The sequence below is a fragment of the Chironomus tepperi genome, unplaced genomic scaffold (assembly GCF_022539635.2).
Source record: "Chironomus tepperi strain 1889 unplaced genomic scaffold, CSIRO-AGI_Ctep_v1 contig_349, whole genome shotgun sequence".
Classification (NCBI taxonomy): Eukaryota; Metazoa; Arthropoda; class Insecta; order Diptera; family Chironomidae; genus Chironomus; species Chironomus tepperi.
In genome coordinates this window covers 1,108,060-1,127,416 of record NW_027226471.1, presented here as the reverse complement: position 1 = coordinate 1,127,416, position 19,357 = coordinate 1,108,060, and the positions used below count along the sequence as shown (strand labels likewise).

At 30.5% G+C, this 19,357-nt stretch overlaps 5 protein-coding genes and 2 long non-coding RNA genes across 11 annotated transcripts; 4 read left to right on the top strand and 3 right to left on the bottom strand.

The window, feature by feature from the left end:
- The first annotated feature begins 300 nt into the window (after positions 1-300).
- Positions 301-2,039, top strand: LOC139094140 (apyrase-like). The gene has a single exon (XM_070645080.1). The coding sequence runs from the start codon at positions 347-349 to the stop codon at positions 2,027-2,029; it is 1,683 nt and encodes a 560-aa protein (XP_070501181.1). The 5' UTR covers positions 301-346; the 3' UTR covers positions 2,030-2,039.
- Positions 2,040-2,227: 188 nt separating this feature from the next.
- On the top strand, positions 2,228-11,227 carry LOC139094139 (NADPH oxidase 4-like). 5 transcript variants are annotated; one of them, XM_070645077.1, is made up of 11 exons: positions 2,228-2,336; positions 5,885-5,978; positions 6,802-6,909; positions 7,098-7,296; positions 7,427-7,524; positions 7,618-7,799; positions 8,785-8,929; positions 9,285-9,811; positions 10,190-10,301; positions 10,661-10,884; positions 11,015-11,227. In XM_070645077.1, the coding sequence occupies exons 2-11, from the start codon at positions 5,892-5,894 to the stop codon at positions 11,133-11,135; spliced, it is 1,803 nt and encodes a 600-aa protein (XP_070501178.1). In that variant the 5' UTR covers positions 2,228-2,336; positions 5,885-5,891; the 3' UTR covers positions 11,136-11,227. The 5 variants fall into 5 exon arrangements, with proteins under 5 accessions (XP_070501178.1, XP_070501176.1, XP_070501175.1 ...); XM_070645075.1 differs by having other exon boundaries at positions 2,238-2,369; XM_070645074.1 differs by lacking the exon at positions 2,228-2,336 and adding an exon at positions 5,212-5,812.
- A 1,303-nt stretch (positions 11,228-12,530) lies between these two features.
- Positions 12,531-14,292, bottom strand: LOC139094059 (trypsin-2-like). The gene is made up of 5 exons (XM_070644962.1): positions 14,065-14,292; positions 13,371-13,839; positions 12,902-13,314; positions 12,707-12,732; positions 12,531-12,646 (listed from the first exon to the last, which is right to left on the bottom strand). The coding sequence occupies exons 1-3, from the start codon at positions 14,281-14,283 to the stop codon at positions 13,121-13,123; spliced, it is 882 nt and encodes a 293-aa protein (XP_070501063.1). The 5' UTR covers positions 14,284-14,292; the 3' UTR covers positions 12,531-12,646; positions 12,707-12,732; positions 12,902-13,120.
- Positions 14,293-14,503: 211 nt separating this feature from the next.
- CycC (cyclin C) lies at positions 14,504-15,895 on the bottom strand. The gene is made up of 3 exons (XM_070645020.1): positions 15,794-15,895; positions 15,056-15,697; positions 14,504-14,799 (listed from the first exon to the last, which is right to left on the bottom strand). The coding sequence occupies exons 2-3, from the start codon at positions 15,641-15,643 to the stop codon at positions 14,575-14,577; spliced, it is 813 nt and encodes a 270-aa protein (XP_070501121.1). The 5' UTR covers positions 15,644-15,697; positions 15,794-15,895; the 3' UTR covers positions 14,504-14,574.
- A 256-nt stretch (positions 15,896-16,151) lies between these two features.
- On the top strand, positions 16,152-16,763 carry LOC139094142 (uncharacterized). Its single transcript, XR_011544753.1, has 2 exons — positions 16,152-16,511; positions 16,583-16,763. It is a non-coding gene; the product is annotated as an uncharacterized lncRNA (long non-coding RNA).
- Positions 16,764-17,016: 253 nt separating this feature from the next.
- LOC139094085 (uncharacterized) lies at positions 17,017-17,435 on the top strand. The gene is made up of 2 exons (XR_011544749.1): positions 17,017-17,157; positions 17,253-17,435. It is a non-coding gene; the product is annotated as an uncharacterized lncRNA (long non-coding RNA).
- Positions 17,436-17,809: 374 nt separating this feature from the next.
- On the bottom strand, positions 17,810-19,050 carry LOC139094083 (zinc finger protein 429-like). The gene is made up of 3 exons (XM_070644998.1): positions 18,630-19,050; positions 18,308-18,571; positions 17,810-18,242 (listed from the first exon to the last, which is right to left on the bottom strand). Exons 1-3 carry the CDS (start codon positions 18,984-18,986, stop codon positions 18,102-18,104), a joined length of 762 nt encoding a protein of 253 aa, XP_070501099.1. The 5' UTR covers positions 18,987-19,050; the 3' UTR covers positions 17,810-18,101.
- Positions 19,051-19,357: the final 307 nt, after the last annotated feature.

The following is a 19,357-nucleotide window of genomic DNA, read 5'->3' as shown; positions in this document are numbered from 1 at the left end:
AAGTAACAGACTTCTTCCTACAAAAAAAAATCAAAAAAAGCAATGACGTTTCAACTTTTACGTGAATTTATGTTCTTATTTTGATATTATAAATTTAAATTAATGACGTATATAATCTAAAAGTCAAATGAGTTTAAGGCAGGCGAAAAAGAGAGTGAGAGCAAAATGAGAAGGTTTACTTATCGCACGGAACATACCGCTCAGAATATATATTTTTGTTATCATTTCTCATCAGCAGTTTTTACTCTCTTGGAATCAAAATATAAATAAATTTTAGTTACTTTTTACGGATTAGAACGTCCACAGTTCTTAATAGAAAGTTCTTAATCTTACAAATTGCTGAACAATGAGATTTAATCTATTGTCAATATCTTTTGTTGGCTTTTTATCATTCATAACGACATTATTTGTGCTTATTATGATTTTTACTAACATAAACGGAAGTAAATCGTCTGAAAATCACGAATTATTTGAACTTTCAATCATTCACATAAGCGATTTCCATGCACGATTTGACGAAACAAATGAGAAGTCTTTACCATGTTCACAAAATGATGTTTGTATTGGTGGTTACGCACGTATGAAGAAAGTTGTTGATTATTTAAAAGCTAATAGAAAAAATTCAATTTTCCTAAATGCTGGTGATAATTTTCAAGGAACATTTTGGTACAATCTGCTACGACATAATGTTACAAGCTATTTTCTAAATCTATTACCGGCTGATGCAATCACGTTAGGTAATCATGAGTTTGCACATCGTCTTGCTGGTCTCATTCCATTCTTAAGAGATATTACATCCCCAGTCGTTGTCGCAAATATCGATGATCATCTCGAGAAAGATTTTCAAAATTTATATAAAAAGTCAATTGTCATTGAAAGAAGCGGAAGAAAAATTGGTATCATTGGTGTCATAATGCAAGAAACTGCAGATATTGCAAATACTGATAAGTTAATATTTACGAATGAAATCAATGCAATTGATAATGAGTGTGCAAAATTGAGACAGCAGGGCGTCAATATAATCATCGTATTATCTCACTGTGGACTAGATAGGGATATAGAAATTGCACAAGCAAATGGTGATTACGTTGATATAATTGTTGGTGGACATTCACATACATTTCTATATACGGCAAAGAACAACTTATATCCTGCATCTGACATTCCTACCGGACCATATCCAATTATCGTTACACCAAAATCTAGTCACGATAGAAAAGTTCTTATCGTTCATGCAGCTGCATTTACTAAATATGTTGGTGATTTAAAAGTTTATTTCAATTCAGCTGGACATATGAAATATTATGACGGTAATCCAATTTTCCTTAGTAATCAAATAGAAAAAGATCCTGATATTGAACATGAATTGATACGATGGCGTGATGAAGTTAATCGAAGAGGTCAACGCATAGTTGGATCTACAAATGTAAGTTTAATGCATAGAGTATGTCGACATGGTGAATGTGCATTGGGTAGTTTTGCAGCAGATGCATTCGTCCATGAAACACAAATCGAATATCCAGATTATAAAACATATGCAGCCATTATTCAAGCAGCTGGAATGCGAAATAGTTTTCCAATTGGAAACATTAAATATGCTGATATTGTTGCATTTATGCCATTCGAAAATACTTTAGATATGCTCGATTTAAGTGGTGATACAATTTATGAAGTTTTTGAACACAGCGTGTCAAGGTCATTTGTTACGACTGAATTCATTGGCATTCACATGCTACAAATATCAGGATTTTATGTTACATTCAATACAACAATGACTGTTGGTAATCGCGTACAATCCTTACGAATTAAAATCAGTGATGCAGAATATGAAAGTGTTATATCCTCCAAATATTATACACTCATCGTACCATCATTTATAGCAAATGGTGGAGATGGATTCACAATGATAAAACAAAAGAAGAAGAATCATCGTATTGGCTTACTTGATATAGATATAATGGAATTATATATTTCGAGAAAATCGACTGTCACTCATAAAATTGATGGACGTATTGTAATGTTGACATAAAGCAAAAAAAAAAAACTTCATTGATTTTGCGAGCGCACATGTTCGATTATATTTAAAGATATCTAGTAACTCATGACGAAAAGATGTTCTGCGAAAAATTGAGAAAAAGATGATCGTGAATGGATTCAATTTTTCATCGGTTTTTACATTCATGTGATGATTTTTTTAGTGTGCAATTCAGTGTACATTTGACCGTGATTTAGATTGTATTTATCGATTATTTTGTACTTGTTTTATTTGTTTTATATTGCTAAAGTTTATAAGCGAATTATAAAAAAAGAGGGAAATAAAAACTTTATTTAAATTGGTAATTTAATGTGCAACAATTGATCAAGTGTTGGTAAAGTGAAGTGTGTCTGTTCATATTAAGCGTAGTGCATGCAATAGTTAAATAAACTATTTACTGTCTGAATTAAATTAAGATATCTTCCTGAACAGTCATATGCAATTTCCTTTTAAAATTCTAAGGTTGAAAAGCTCTTCCGAATAGCAGAAGTCGATAAATTGATATAAAAAATCCAGCACCAGGCTGACATTGCTTTGACATGGTGACAGTCTTTGACATTCTTAATCCGATCCCTAACAGGCAAAAAGCATGTTTTTATGATGCAAAAACAAGTCAAGAGTCAAGCTACCCTGGGATAGATTTAAACCGAACCCAGTATCAAGTCAGAGTCACGTCAGCCTGAGACAGGTTTAAACTGAATCCAGTACCAAGTCAGAGTCACGCCGGCTTTAGACCAGATTATAGATCGCTTGACCGACTTCTGTTATTAGAGTCTTTTCAGGCTTTTTATAAGAAATTAAAAACTCTTCTCAAAACTTCAAATTTATTATCTTAACAAAGAAATTTAAAGAAAAGTTTAAACTTTTTCTCAAAAACTTTAAATTTCATATCGGATGTACATCTAGACAATTTGAAAATAATATTTTAGACAAATCCTCAGTAACATCTGATGGAAATATGTAATGATATATTGATGAGATGAAAATAGATTTTTTTCTTGCGTTCTTTTATTTACAATATACATTTTCTTTTTATATATTTATCTACAAAATACATTGCTCAATTGGAGTTAACAAAGACATGAGAAGCATATAAGAAGCATCAAAATTTTTTTTTATTAGCCGTCAATGTGGTATGGATATTCATTCAATATGTTGAAATTGTAATGGCTTCCTTATCCTTAACATGAATTTGTAGAACATCCTTCTTAGACATTCCTTTAAACAGCAACCAAAGGATCGGATGTAAAGTATTTCCGGTTAACCTTTTAACAAAATGTAAAGACCGAAATATTTCGATACAAAGTTTTTTATTGGAAAAAACTCGACCTTTATCCTATCTGGAAGGTCTATTTAGTTCTTTAATATTAGATTTCTTAAAAGAAATTCTGTAAAAAAAAGTCTTAAATCCTAATTGAGGGATGTTAATTTCATTAAATAATTTTCTGTCCTTAAACATTGTTTTTAAAAGAAATCCTACACAACATTTCTCTTAAATTAGGGGGGCAATATGCTCTATTTGGATTAGGAAGCTACTATCCTATTCTTCTATGCTGTTGTGTCCTGATAGAGTGAGAAATCTAAATTCCAGTACAAATCTTTTGGATCAAATATGAACAAGTTGTGAATGGTTAACACTAAATTTGTATTCTATATAGCTTAAATCAGTGTTGTTCTGTGTGAAACCGAAATTTTTCGGAAATGTCATGAACGGTATGTCGTATGCTGTATCGGTCTAAGGCAGTGGTGGTTAACCTATGAGTCATATTATTGAACCGTTTACCGTGTGCAATTTAGGTAGAGACCACCATTGTGTGCTGCGAGCAATAAAGATTACCTTCCACAGGCCTAAGGTGTGCTGTGACACAAAAACGTTTGAATATCACTTGGTTAAACAATCAAATACCAGTCAATTTAATGCAATTTTTTGAACACTTTTTGCAAATTCCTATCCTAATTTAAATTATTTTCAAATTTTTATAAAATCAACTCTTTAGTCTCAAACTTAGAAATTTCCGGATGTTTTTCGAAAATTGTCATGTCGATTCGAGAATATCAGATGTTCACCTACTCTTCCGCAAAAAAAAATCCTAATCCTCCATAAATTTCAAAAATTTATTTATTTTAAATTAACTCAAGTAATTAACTAGGTCACGAAAATAAATTTTTAAAAGAACTCCTAAGCTTGAAATGAAATGAGACATTTGGTGCATATTTATTCATTGTATATGATGAGAATTACGATGAAATTCTAAATATACGCATTTTAAATTAAAATGAATTTTTGTTTTCTTTACAAAAATGTAATCATAATTTACCCATAAGCAAGATAAACTTTGAGTATGAATGAAATAAAAGATCGTATATTGTTCATAGCTTGAGATAATATTCATTGGTAAAATATATAGAATGTTGATTTAACCCAGAGTTCGTGAAGATCGAAAAAATCTTTGATTTTCCAAAATCATTTTTTTTGTGATCTCAAAAAATCATGATTTTTTCGATCTTACGTAAATCATTACGTATGATTTTTTTACGTAACGAAGATCATTTTCAAAATGATCTTTTCTACGTAAAATCATTTTGTTTACAAATTATGTTAATGAACAACTATGCTCATTAGTACTTAAATACTTAGCATGATTTATTTCTACAGCATTTTTAGATGATTATCAAGTCGTTTTGAATCTATTTACACTGCTTTAAGTACTAAAATTAGCTGAATTTTCATTCAAAGTGATATGTTCTGGATCATATATTTAGTTACATTAAGCACATAAAACCGTGTAAATAAGTTCTTGATAGAGATTTCAGATGATTATCAAGTCATTTTAAATTGAATCAAACCTTTTTAAGGGATTAATTTAACTAAAAATATGATCCAGAGCATATCACTTTGAATGCAAATTCAGCAAATTTTAGTACTTAAAGCAGTGTAAATAGATTCAAAACGACTTAATAATCATCTAAAAATGCTGTAGAAACAAATCATGTGAAGTATTAATGTACTAATGAGCATAGTTGTTCATTAACATAATTTGTAAACAAAATGATTTTACGTAGAAAAGATCATTTTGAAAATGATCTTCGTTACGTAAAAAAATCATACGTAATGATTTACGTAAGATCGAAAAAATCATGATTTTTTGAGATCACAAAAAAAAATGATTTTGGAAAATCAAAGATTTTTTCGATCTTCACGAACTCTGATTTAACCAAACAGAGTCTTAGACTTGTCAATATAAAATTTTCATTAATTTTCTAAAACTTTTAGATACAATCAATCATAAAAATTTGTTCATCCTTGAAGTTTATGAGTTTCTACTAATGATCCTTCCCACACCCACACATCATTCTATTTTCAAAAAGTTATTAACCTTAAATTTCACATCTCATAACAATCTCTCTTTTTTGAGGAGTATACATCAAAAATATGACAAGCCATTTACATTACCCCATTCATATCAAAACTGAAATGTGTTGAAATAACAACAGATATGAATCCACTAAGCATAGATGTAAGAGTTTCTAAACACACATATGCGGGCTTAGTTTTTCTTTCATTGAACATAAAAAAAGAGAAATTGAAGCAAAATCAAAGATTTGTGTAAAAAGTAAACAATGGCAATGACAGTTGTTCATGAATGAGTGTGATTTTCACGTTGATGATTATAATGTAAACATTCTATAAAAGAGAAAATAAGACAGTAAAGGAAAAAGAAGATTAAAGATTGAGATCAGCTCTATGTACACAAAGTCTAACACAAGTTCTTTAATGTGAAAGAAAAAGTAGGAAGAAGAATTTGCAATTTTATTACACAGTTTTTTCTTTTATATCACATTTTTTAGAATAGAAATGAATGCGACATTAGACGATGATAAAGAAACATTGGAGAATATTCGCAGTTCAGCGAAAAAGTTTTTTCATCGTTATATTCTTCTTGTGAGTATTCATACGCGAAATAAGAATCAATGCGGATTTATGCACAGGGTTGGAAGATGCTGGCTGAGATAATAGTAGGAGTAAGCAAAATATGCTGTTTCTGACAGAATTACTACATTTGAATGGAAATCAAGCTTTAGTTTGTAGATTGTTTAACTTATTCTTACATTGTTTTAACTCTTGACATCTTCCCGATCGGCAACTTTGAAAATTTTGTTCCCACGACAACGAGGCGGCAGTATACTTAGAACGAAGTGACAGTCATTGGCGAAAACATTCAAATTTGGCATTTTATTCTAATTTAGTTCTAAGTTTACTGCTGTCTCCTTGTCGTAGTGGCAGTATTTCAATATGCGCCAATCGGGTTTCATAACTACATACATAGAAACTTGATTTCCTTCATTTGCATGAAATTTGTATTAGAGTCTGGTTTGTCATGAATCAAATAAGTTTTATATACTGACTCAAAGATGACAATTACTGATTTTTATGGATTTATAAGAGCTCAAAGTCGACATGAATTTTAAATGAAATCGAGTCGACTTTTCCATACAAAATCCAAGTTAACTTCGAGCTCTAGAATTCATAATTACTTCTTTAGATATGACTCTCATGAGCATCATCCAACCCTGCTTCAATCAACTAAAACTGACAAATAATTAAAGCAAACTTTTGTGGCTTTTGATTAGAAACTCAAAACTTCCAAATTACAAAAAAAGGAAGTCACGAAAATTGTACAACAACGTCGTTTAAAGATTATTAAAGATACAAGTCTAAAATAAGATTGAGTGACTTTTGTTTACATTTTCATGTATATTTCTAGATGATATTCATAATTGGGATTCTTCTTGTTCTGTCGTTCTCATATTACGCGTATACATCGTATAATGACGAAAATGAAAAGTTTTATTACCTGAAGAAAATCATTGGGGTAGGTAATGTATGCTGATGATGTCTCAAGTTGGCTCGAAAATGTTGTTCATTTATAAAGCACGAGATATTCACATATACTGATTTGATGAAAAACGTAACAAGCGAGCATGAAATGAGAATTTTTTATATTTTTTTCATTTATTTAATACACACCTACTCAAAATGCTTCTATTTTTGTGCTTTCAGAAGGGATTATACTTATCTAATGCTACAGTCTTCGTCATAAATTTCCTCATCATTGCCATTATATTTCCGGTGTGCAGAACATTCAACACATTTATTCACAAGACATTCAATAGAATTTTCCCCTATTTTTCTGCTATATATATGGAAAAACTAAAGGTTGTTCATCAGGTCTTCGCTCTATCATTAATATACATATCCTGTAAGTTGCATATCCATTTCTCATTTGACATTCCATGAGAGTCAGACAATGCTCGCTGATGTCTTGGAAAAAAAAAATATTTTTAACCGCAAACAATAATAATAATGTAATATTATTTCATTCTATAAAGTCATTCACATAGCATTACACTTTACGAATGCCATCAATTTTATAAAGAATTACGATGCACATCACAAAGATATAAATTGGAGTCGTGGACATGACGATGTAAGTTGAATGTCCAAAGAAAGTAAAATTCAAGTATACAAGAAGCGAACAAATATATTCACATTAATCATTTTCTATTACACATGTGGCAAGAATGTTTTCCGACTTATGTTTCTAACACCAGTCGGATTTTCTGGATGGACGATGGTCGGATGTCTTATTATTATGTGGATTTTTTCATCACGACAAATGCGCAACTATTTTTACAACAGCTTCATGGGTATACACTATATATTCTTTTTGTTCTTCATCATGCTGTATTATCATCCTTTAAGGTACGTATATACATATACGTTTAAGTAGTAAAAGCTGTAGGGGTTGAGAGGCTACATTATTTCAAAGGGGTTATTACCATTTTCTTTTATCAGCGATAATTCACATTCTTTAGCTATAAAAATATTTTTTACACGATTCTTAATCTAATGTAAAACGTTTTGTCTGACTAGTTGATTCTTGCTTTATAAAATTGTATGAGTCAACTTGGTTACTTACTTCACTGACTGTGTAGATCAATTGTGATTCATGGTATCCTTCAAATGACGCTTAAAGCTAACCTTATCTCTGGCTTCCGCTTGCCTATTTCTAGCACTTAGTACAATGTCTTTATTAACAGCCTCCTTCCAAGAGTTCCTTGGTTATCCACGTGATTTTTTACCAAGTCTGATTTAAAGACCTTATTTAATAGAGCTTCTGCAGGTCTTCTAATAACATTCCTAACCCATCAAAATCTATTCTTTTTGATAACTCTTATTTTATCAGCTTCTCTATAAATCTGATGCAATTCAGCGTGACTCTTGCGCTTGCACTGATTTCCTTCCCTTTTGGGCCCGAAGATGACTCTAAGGATTCTTCTCTCTTAATCATAAATTGCATGTTAGTAGTCAAAGTTTAAGAATTATTGTAGATGAGATCGACTTGTCTTGTCTGACAACTCTGAACTCTTTAGGAAGCAAAAAGTTCTAGGCCTGTGTTCAACACGAAGATTAATTGGTGTGGCTCTAATCAATTCTAAAGTAAATAAATTTCGCAAACCATCAAAGCTCTTTCTCATAGTAAATATTCAAATAAAATCAAAAAGTAATTTCTAACTAGTAAATATTAAACCATGAACTCCGCAAATTTATTCACAACATAATTAAATTTCTTTGCTAACCTCATTTTATTACTTAAATTTTTGGGTTATAAGATAAATGAGGATCAATATTTGCGCTTTCTTTGAATAAAACCAAAGGAATTTTCATCTATTTTACTTCTTTACAGTGACGTTATAAAGTATCAAGATAATGTTAAAGATTCACCACCCATATGTGATATTTACAAAAGGAGAGACAATGAAACTCATGCAAAAGAATATATGGAAAAGTACTGCAAGAGCGAGCCAAAGTTCACTGCAGGAAGGAAAAATGTAAATTTTATTATTCACTTGGATACCGAGCGACACAAATCGAGAAGGCTTTGGCAAGGAGCTTTTAATGATCTGGTAAAGCTCATTTATTGACATCACAGGGAAGGCTGCATCCGCATGATATCCACATGGTTGCCAAGATTAAGCAAAATTCACGGGAAGATCTCGTGCAGCTAAGTTGAACAGTCATATGGATGCAACACAGAGGCGGCTTAATAAAAGAGCTTTAGCGTAGCCTCCGTAGCAAAGCCTACTTGATGCATGTAGCTCGGGTATTCCGTTAAGATATTCAATGAGTTCATACTTTTGTTATTTTCTCATTTCATTTCTTCCAATTTTATATGCATGGATACAGTTTTGGATTTGGCCAACAATTACACTCGTTGTCTTTTTCTTGGATCATTTAATTCGATATTTTAAGAGATTCTTTTCTCCCATGAAACTCGTCGAGGTTACACTACCCACGAGAAATTCTATTTTTCTTACATTTAAAATCAATGACAATATAGCACTAAGACCCGGACAATATATATTACTACAGTGTGAAAACATATCAACAATTGAATGGCATCCATTTTTTATAACAGACTTTGTAATCGAGCCGAGAAAAACTATATTTACATTAGCAATAACTGTTCGTGGTGATTGGACGTGCGAGTTATATGAGAAACTTTTCGAATTAAAAATGTATTCGGAAAAGTCAAATAAGAGAAAGTCAAACAGAAGTCGTCGTAAATATAGAGCGACAGCTAGAAAGTTAAATTTTATTTTTGATGGACCATACTCGAATCATATGGAATCGATATTATCGAGGGAGCATGTTGTATTAATTGGCCAAGGAATTGGGATTACACCATTTATATCAATATTCAACTATGTTATGTAGGTATACTGCTCATAATTAAAAACATGCTTTGTTCAGCTTTGTTGCTTATTGTTTGTAAATAATACTGAACTTTTGATACCTGTAGCTATGGATAGAGCTTTTGTACGTTTGGAATGCTTTCTTTTTTGGACTATTTTGGTATTTTTTTTAAAATTGAAACAAAGTAGCTTTTAGACATGAAGGTTGACTCTAAACAGAGCTTTTTAACGTGCAGGAGTCCTATTAAGAGCAGCTAGCTTAACCCCAATAATCCACAATATCAACAATACAGACATGCCATTTTTTAATCAAAAAATTCCCTTTTCTTATTTTTTTTCATCCCTTTTCACATGCCATTCATAAAACATCACATTGTGGCTGAATTGTATGTAAAGGAAATCAACACAGCCAACGATAGCCCTGAAGCGAATTCATTTAGTTTGGATAGCTCGCGACATTAAGCAATTCACTTTATTCTTGAGCACTTTATGCGAGTTAACTCAAATGGTCTGTAAGAATTGGATTATATTTTAACAAAATAGACATATCTTCTTATGATGACAGACTGAGGGGGAATGGGAAGATAATTTTGGTAGTTTTAAACTATATATAATTCTCCCTGAGGAACAACAATGCAGAGCTTTAAATTCAAATGAAAATTTAATATTTAAAGTTTCCCATTTCCTTCGACAGACGACGAAGAAGATGAAAATTAACCTTATTTAATATATCTTGGGAATATTATTCTTATTGAGTAAATCCAATGCTCATTAGTCTTCGAGCTTTTCTGATTTTCCATCTCATTAAAATTTAAGATTTGATTAAAAGTATTAACGTGATAAATGATAAGTTTTTTTCATTTGCAGTTCTGGGATGAAAATAAACCTGATAAATTTGAAGTTAGATTCTATCTAATAAGCTCAAAGAGGCAAAGCATGTTTATGGATAACTATTTCTGTGATGACGATGGAAGCTTTTGTTCACCGGAAGAGCTTTTTGGAAATGATGCCGAATTTATAATGTCACGAATTTATGTTGACTCACCAAATTGGAATTTTTTGTTCAATTACTATACCTCGTTGTATGGCAAGTATGTATTTTATCAAGTTCAATTACTATACCTCGTTGTATGGCAAGTATGTATTTTATCAAGTTTGTAGTTGTAGCCTCAGATAATATAATTGGGATTATGTTTTGTACTTTTACATATTCATTTTCAGTAAACCGATTTACGTATATTCATGTGGTTCGAAATCATTAAACAAGGATGTTCGCAAAGCTTGCTGCAAATACAATAAGCATCGATTCAACTTCCGCTTTATCCATGAAGCATTTAGTTGATTAAATTTTTTTTCTCCCTATATTTTTTTGTACAAAATCATAGCGTAAATCTTTTGTGAAATTGAAAAATCGAGTTTTTAATCAAACTTGAAACGGATTGATTTTTTTCTATCATTTTGTTTTGAATAAAAATGTCATTTTATTCTGAACTATTTTTGTGCGTAAAGTTCTTCTATATGACTGACTAATTTATGGTTTTAAAGGGATCGCTTTGGGATTTTTTATGCTTAATACTTTAAATTTAAAAATGTTCACTTACTTGAAATATGTATGTTTTGTCTAGCATACCATGTGTTGTTGTTACGAATGGATTTCTTAGACTATATTCATTCACAAATATATGAAATAAATCAATTTCACAACTGTCTATCACACTTTTAACATTTTTATTTTCACAATTTCAACTCAATGAAGTTAAGTGTACACTTATTTCTTTAATTATCTAAACTAATAAGTTTTTTCACACTTTTTTTCGCAATTGTTTACTTCGTTGTAAAATTTGTCCGTTAAATGTCAAATTGTAAAAAATTTGAATCAAAAAAGCAACGCTTTAAAAATTCAAATCTTACAAGAACGTTAGAAATTTGGTATTTTAAAATGCGTTAAATTTAACTCAAGGTTGTTTATTTTAATTTTAGCAAGCCTTGAAACTTGAATCTCATGGGTAAGTATAACATAGAATATATTGAGTCCAGAAATACACACAGATGGAAGGAAATTTGCCTGTTCAAACAAAAGTTGCAAGAATTTAAATAATTTATTTCATTTACGGAGCCAATTTTCCAAAAAACCATTACGTCATGAATAACAATTCAATTTTGGCAAAGTTTGTATTTCAAATTATTTACTTTTTTGCCTTTCAATCAATTTCACTTTTTTCCATCCTTGATATCATTGAAAATTCAATGACGCAACCCTTTCCACTTATTGAGGAAAAAGAAAAAAAAAAAAGAGTAGAAACGATCGTGGAATTTAAAGTGAGTAAGTGGGTATTATTTTCCATAGCAGTCAATTTGATTCAAATTTTATGCACATATATAAGCGATTTGATTGATTTAAATTTCATCATTCTTCAAGTTTGTCAAATATCTTACATTTTATTAATCTCTCATTTAATACAGTATATAAATATAAAAAATTATTTAATACGGTTTTCTTTTCTTTTTATGATAGTTCTGATAACGATTTGAGGTGGTGGAAGCTGCATCCTTATTAAATTGATACTTTTTTATGAGTGGCTCGGATGTTGTTGCTTTTTGAGAATTTCCTCTGTTCAGTTCAAAATCATCTGATGCATTTTGGTAGCGCCTTAATTGTTCCTCTATGAGCTGTATTTTACTTTTCTTGTCTGCCAAATTCCCTTTTGAGGATCCAGCAGCAAGGGCCGGAATCAACTTTTTTGATGATTTGTCATCGTCGTATTCGACGTGTTTTGCATAACGTACTGCTACGTTCTTACTTCCAATCTTCTTATTGTTCAGTTTAGTCAAGACATTTATTGTATCTTCAGCCTGTGGATATAGAAATTATTTACTTTCAAAACTTTCTAATTTTTTCGTATCTGATCTTACCTCTTTGTACTTTATGAATGCAAAGCCTTTAGGTTGTCCAATGTTAGGACCGTTCGTGTGATAAACGAAATTAAAATGTTCAATTTCCCCATATTTTTGCAGTATTTGCAATAATTGAAACCAATAAATGGGAAAAGTAAATTTTTGAAAAATTAGATACAAATATTCAAAATAAACAGCTTCTTAAGTACTTACTCGGTAATTCTTAGGTCTAAATTTCCAACCCAAAGTTTATCACTTTGTAATTTAAGTTCTTCCTGTGACATTTTATTAAAATTAAAATAAGTTAAAAATTGTTTTCTTTTTTATATAAAAATTTTGTTTGTATTCGAATCGGTTATTTTTTTGAAATTCTCGTAACCGGTAAAATTTTGAATCTATTTTAACCGTTGCATAATTTTTAATTATAGGTACCTAAAATACTGACAAAATAAGAGCAATCACACTTATGACTACTAAATTCGATAAATTTGACATAGCACTACTTGCTGCAGCAATCCAGTCTCTATAATAACCAATATCCATGTAAACTCCAGGATAATTCGGTAGTCCACATTCATATCCATGAGACGTGATTCCGACTAGAACTCCATTGCACGCAAATGGTCCTAAATTGCATAATAATGTTATTTTTAATTTATATAAATAAATTTTGTTGACAAACCTCCTGAATCACCCTGACATGTATCTTTCCCACCACTAAATGGACCAGCACAAAATTGTCCTCTTATGACACTTCCAGCATGACTTTCCCGTCTGTTGCATTCTTTTCTTGAATTAATACTGATGTTAACAGCCATTAACCATCTCACAGCCCTAGCATTTTCCTCATATTGAATTGATCCCCATCCAGAAGATTGACATTGTACTCCTGGTCTAGCTTCAGTCTTGGAAAGACGAATTGGCTGAGCAGACGGATGATCCATTCGAACCGGAGCGTTTAATTTTAATATGGCAATATCGTTGACAAATGTCTCAGGATCGTATCTTCTATGACCAATAATTTTTACGACTTGTCGAACTACTGTATTCTCATCCCGTGCAAATAAATCTAAATTTCCCATCACAGCCATATAATAAGCTGGACTTAAATATTTATCACCATCGTGGACACAATGGGCAGCAGTTAGAACCTGAAAGTGATTGAATTTCAAAGGATTGCTTCTTTAAAAATTACTGGTTTTCCAAGATTTAAATTTTTAGCGGTTTTCAAATTTTTAAAAAAAATTTTGAAAGCTTTTTTGAAAATTCTAAATTTTCTAAAAGCTTTTTTGAAAACTCAAATTTTTTTGAAAAGTTTCAAAAAGTTTTAAAATTTTCAAAAAAGTCCAAACAAAACTAAAAGTTCATTAACATACGGTATCAAAATCGATTAAACTTCCGCCACAAATATGTCCAGATCCAAACATTGATCTGTCATGTGAAGCGTCCCTAAGAGAAACTTGATGTTTAAAGCCATCAATTGCTGACACGTTAAAACCTCCAATAATTCTTGGGGTCAAAATTTGTGCAGAAATTGAGTATCCACAATAAATTATAATCAAAATAATTAAACAGTTCCGTTTGTAAAGATTCATATTGTTCGAGCTACTTTTACTGACTGAGGGTTGACGTTTGTGTGGAAATTGTTGCTTCTCTTATCAGACATTTGATAAGGAAAAAAAACTCAGAGTAAAAGAACCTCATGACGCTCACACCTATCAATTTGTATCTCACCTTGATTGGCAAGCAGCATAACAATGATGATATATTGTTAAATACAAGTTAAATATAAATCGATAGTGAAAGGCTTACTCATTTCATTAGAATGTAAAAAAAAGAGTGTTTATTGATTCCAAAAGTAAATTAACTTAAATTCTAATAACTTTTCATCTTGTCGTAACCGATGCCACATTTGGTTTAGCTTTTGGAATTTTCTCTAAAAGTCCAGCGATTTCCTTCTTTTCATCAAATCCTTTCCATAGCTCAAATAGATTAACGATTGCCCTAGCAATTTCTTGTATTTTGTCCATGTCAACATTAAGCTCTGCAAACCAGGTCTTTAGTTCCTTTTGTAGAATTACACATGCTATTTGTAGTGCACCAATTGCAATCTGTTTAATGAGAATGTAAATAAGTGTAAATATAATTAAATTGTATAACAAATAGCCTAGTTCCATTGTACAATTAAATTCGAATGTATGAAATAAATCCTAGATTTAAATCAAAGTTGTCAAAAAGCAAATATAACTTAAGTCCATTACACTTGACTCAACAACATGCTTATCAGTTATCTAGTCATAATATAAACATCAACGACCTTCAAGTCATAGGTAATGAAACAAACAAATTAATCACTATTTAATTTACCTGATGCGGTGCATACAAAAGACTCAAATCAGTTCTTAGTGAGTCATTTATTATTCTCCATGATAATGCCTGTAATTGCTCTTCCTGACCAATATCCTGAATAAGGAGCAATAGTGGACGATATGGTTGGAATACAATTAGACAGCAATCGAGATTTTCAAGCAAGTAAAATTCACATTCAAGAATATGTTTTGAATGATACGGATAGTCCTGAGAGTATGCATAACTAAATTTATTTTTAATCACATTTGTGCAAGATGCTGCAAGTCTGTTAGCTGATATTACACCAAATTCTTCGACTTTTGATGATAAAAATATGCAGGTTGGTGCTAATAAAAATGGATCAATACTTTTTAATGAGTTTCGTGCATAGAATCTTTTAAAATACACAGTAGCTGTTGCAATGACTTGCTGTCTAAGTTTATGCTGTTCACCGAGCACTTGAATAAAATTTGAAAAGAAAATTTGTACTTTCATGTATTCTTCTTCTGTTAAATGTTTGAGATCTTCTTGTCGTTCGCGGACCAAGTCTTGTTTGTCTAAAATCCATTGTTGAAAGTGTGAGCTTTTCCAGAAATTTCCGGCCATTGTCGTCCAATTAAATAAAATAAATATTAAGTGATCTGACTCGTAATTGAAAATCTGAGAAAATATGAATAAATCAAATATGTGATCACTTTAATTACTTGTAATGTCATTAATCAAGACACTAGGATTAAAAGTAAATAGTCTATTTACCTGTAAATACTTTATAGCTTTAGATAAGTCAGAAAAATGCAGAAATGAACTTTTTTTATTATGGTTTGTTGACAATTCTTGAATCGGTTATGAAAATTCGCGGGATTCAACTTCACTTCGTATTAGCTAAGCTTAAATTTAAATTATTACGAAACAAACGGAAAATTCTTATTTCTCAAAAATTATGTTAAAACAAGCAAAATATGAATAAAAACATAAGAATGTTCAATATTTTAATTAATAAAATAGAAATTCAGAGATAAATTAGCATTTTAAAGAAAAGATATCTAACGGAAATTTTTATTTTAAATTTTTCCCGCGTAAAAAAATTATAACAATTTGTACGAAGCAACCGTTGTTCACACATTTTACAATAAATTTTGGAAAATTAGTTTAATGCCTAGATATAAGCTTAATTATTTGATAGCTTAGTAAGGAACAACTGTTGGAAGTTGAAGAAAACTAAAGTTCATTAAGATGAAGACGAAAAAGGAATTTTTAGACGCAACAGCACCAAAATTGGCTGCTGTAAGTGGATATTTGGCAGGAATAAGAACATTCCACCCTAAGCATGTGATGAGTAAGCACGGAAAAATGAAACTGAAATTAGAAAAAATGATCGATACAGTTCCAATCGATACCGATTGCAATGAAATCCATAGAAAATTAATCAAGTGGAGACAAGACATAAAATACATCAAAAATATAGCCAAAAACTGTAAGTAATAAATTATGAAATAACTTAGTGACTATATTGTCCTTTGTAACATATTAGTACAATTCTTTCAGGTCAAAATAATTGTATGATTGGTGAGCTCAATGATCCAGGTATTAAAGAAATTTCTACTACTAGCGCAAATTATTTGTTTTTGTACGGAATCAACAAACCAGTACCCATTATTAAACCAGTTAGCTCATTATTAAAGCTGTAATGTAAATGAAATAAATTAGAAGAGTCTTAATTTACTTACCTAAGTAGGCTTTTATTTGAAAGATAGTATAACGGTTATTTGAATTTTAAAAATTTATTTTCGCACGGAATTTTTATTCAAAAAATTCATATTCATCAGATTTAGTTGAAATTCTACCATAAAAGTAAATTATTGTACATTAATAGGCATAATTAATAAAACAATTAGCTTCCTATTAGATGATTCAGTAACATTTTATATAAAATTCGGATAAAATACAGCAAATACCGAAACTTTTGTGGTACATTACTTACCGGGTATCAGAAAGGCACAAAATTTTTTGCCAAAAATCATAATTCCTCGTTTTAAGTAGATTAATAAAAGTATTTGGATATAATTCAAGATGTTGAGACTTCCATTCGGCAAAAAACATGCAGAAATCGCCACTAAATGGTAAATTTTAAACGTGCAACCACGAAAAATATAAAAATTGAAATTTAGTGTCAATATTGTTAGATAATCATTAAAATAATTCTTTATTTTTCTAGGGTTGGCAGCTTGGCAACATTCGGCACTGCTGGAGGCTTAACACTCTTATACATCACAGACTGGAAACTTTTCCTCCAGTTCATGCCTTTCTACAACGGAAAGTTCAAGACCGAAGAGTAAATTTAATTTTGTGCGAAGTAGACGAAGGAATCAAATAAAAATATTAATGGAATCAACATAAACTTGGCATTTTTATCATTTGCGGATAGTAAATCGTTCATACTATGTGCTACTTATGATCCTCATCAAATATTTTCAGAAAGTTGTGATTTTTTCAGGTACAAGTGTTTAGATTTTTCGCAGGTGGATGGATTTTTAATAGAATTTGCGCTTCATAGGTGACAGAAATAGACAACATAGATGCACAATTCAATAGTTTCTAAAAAGGAAACAAGTTTCAAAAAATTCAAAATTTACCGCTTTTCAAAAATTTGAAATTTTCAAAAGTTGATATTTTAAATTTTTGAAATCCGTTAAATTTTCAATTTCTATTCATAAGTAGAATAAATTCAAACACTATCGCATGCAAGGATATGACAATAGAAAAACTCATCAATTCTGATTAATACCTAGTTATACCGCAATTTTATTGACAATATGTTTGATTTGAGATTGATTCATTAAAAAACTAAGAGTGAAAAAAAAAATTCTTAATTTTTTGTCCGATAAAAATAATAAAGTAAATTTCTTAGATCCTTATTTATCATGTGCCATGTCCAGCTACTTATTAGTATAATGTATTAATAATGGCACTCATAAACACTTAATTATTAATTAAATGTAGAAGATTTTTTTTAATATCCTTAAGATAATTAATTCTTTTTTTGATCGTTAAAGGAACCTGTTCCTTATTTGGGAGACTTGTCATGTTCATTGCGATGATATTTCAAGCGATACTTATTCTTAAACGTTTTTAAACAAACGTCGCACTGATAAATTGGCGTATTATCGTCATGAATACTCAAATGTTGTGCTAAACGTGACGGTAACTAAAAGAGGAAAGACAAGGGAATTAACTAATGGCTAGTCTAGCAATAAATGCAGAATGACTTACTGCAAAACGCTTTGAGCATATAGGACATTCGTACGCTTTATGATAATGATTTAATTCGTGATACTTTAGACGATATTTGCACTTGAAACCCTTGTCACATTCCTTGCATTGATAAATTTTGTCATTGTGCATTATTTGATGCTGTTGAAGACGTATCATTGTGGGGAAGATTTTATGGCATACACCGCATGTTTGACTCGCGCCAGGCATATGTTCCTGTTTATGATATTTGAGTCGATATTGGCATTTAAATTTTTTGTCACACTGTAAATGACATTAATGCTGTTAGATATTGTAGATTTTGAGTGAACAAAAGGCTCACCTGATCGCACGCATATACTGGCTCTCGATGGGATATTTGATGTTGTTTTAAGCGATGTGATTGATCGAATCCTTTATAGCAATATTCGCAGGTAAATTTTGCCTGTTGTGGTACATAAGAATTACCAATTAGTGTTTGACTGACTTTAGTCTTTCGTGATCTCTGATTTTCAGCTTTTATTTGAGGATGCTTTCGATCTTTATGTTCTTTTAATTCTTTTCTACTGCTAAACGTTGAATTGCAGTATGCGCAATTAAAAAGTGAGTGTGTAACCAAAGCTTCCTGCTTAACTTCAATGTTTATTGGCGTTGTATATGTCTGCGAAATTGCAGAAGGAATTAAATAATGTATATTCATCTTTTTTAAATTTTTTCTTTTTAATTTTTTTCAAAAAATTTTTTGTTTTGTTTGCTTGAACCGATTTTTTGTATAAGTATATTTTTAGCATTATTTTAGCTGCTGTGCCTACATATTCACTTTGTCCTGAATGCTGAGATAAGATAGTTGTGTTTATAGTGCTCGAATTCACTGAATTCATGAATTAAACTTTTTTTAATATTTTCAAAATGTAAATAATTTCTGTCAAAAATTTAAATTTCAAAAAGTCGTTAGATTTTTATTACTAAATTTTCAAAAAATTATGATCAAAATAAAAATTTAAATTTTTGAAATTCGTTAAAAAATTATGCAAAGTTTTTGAATGTTAAATTTTAATAATAACTTAATTA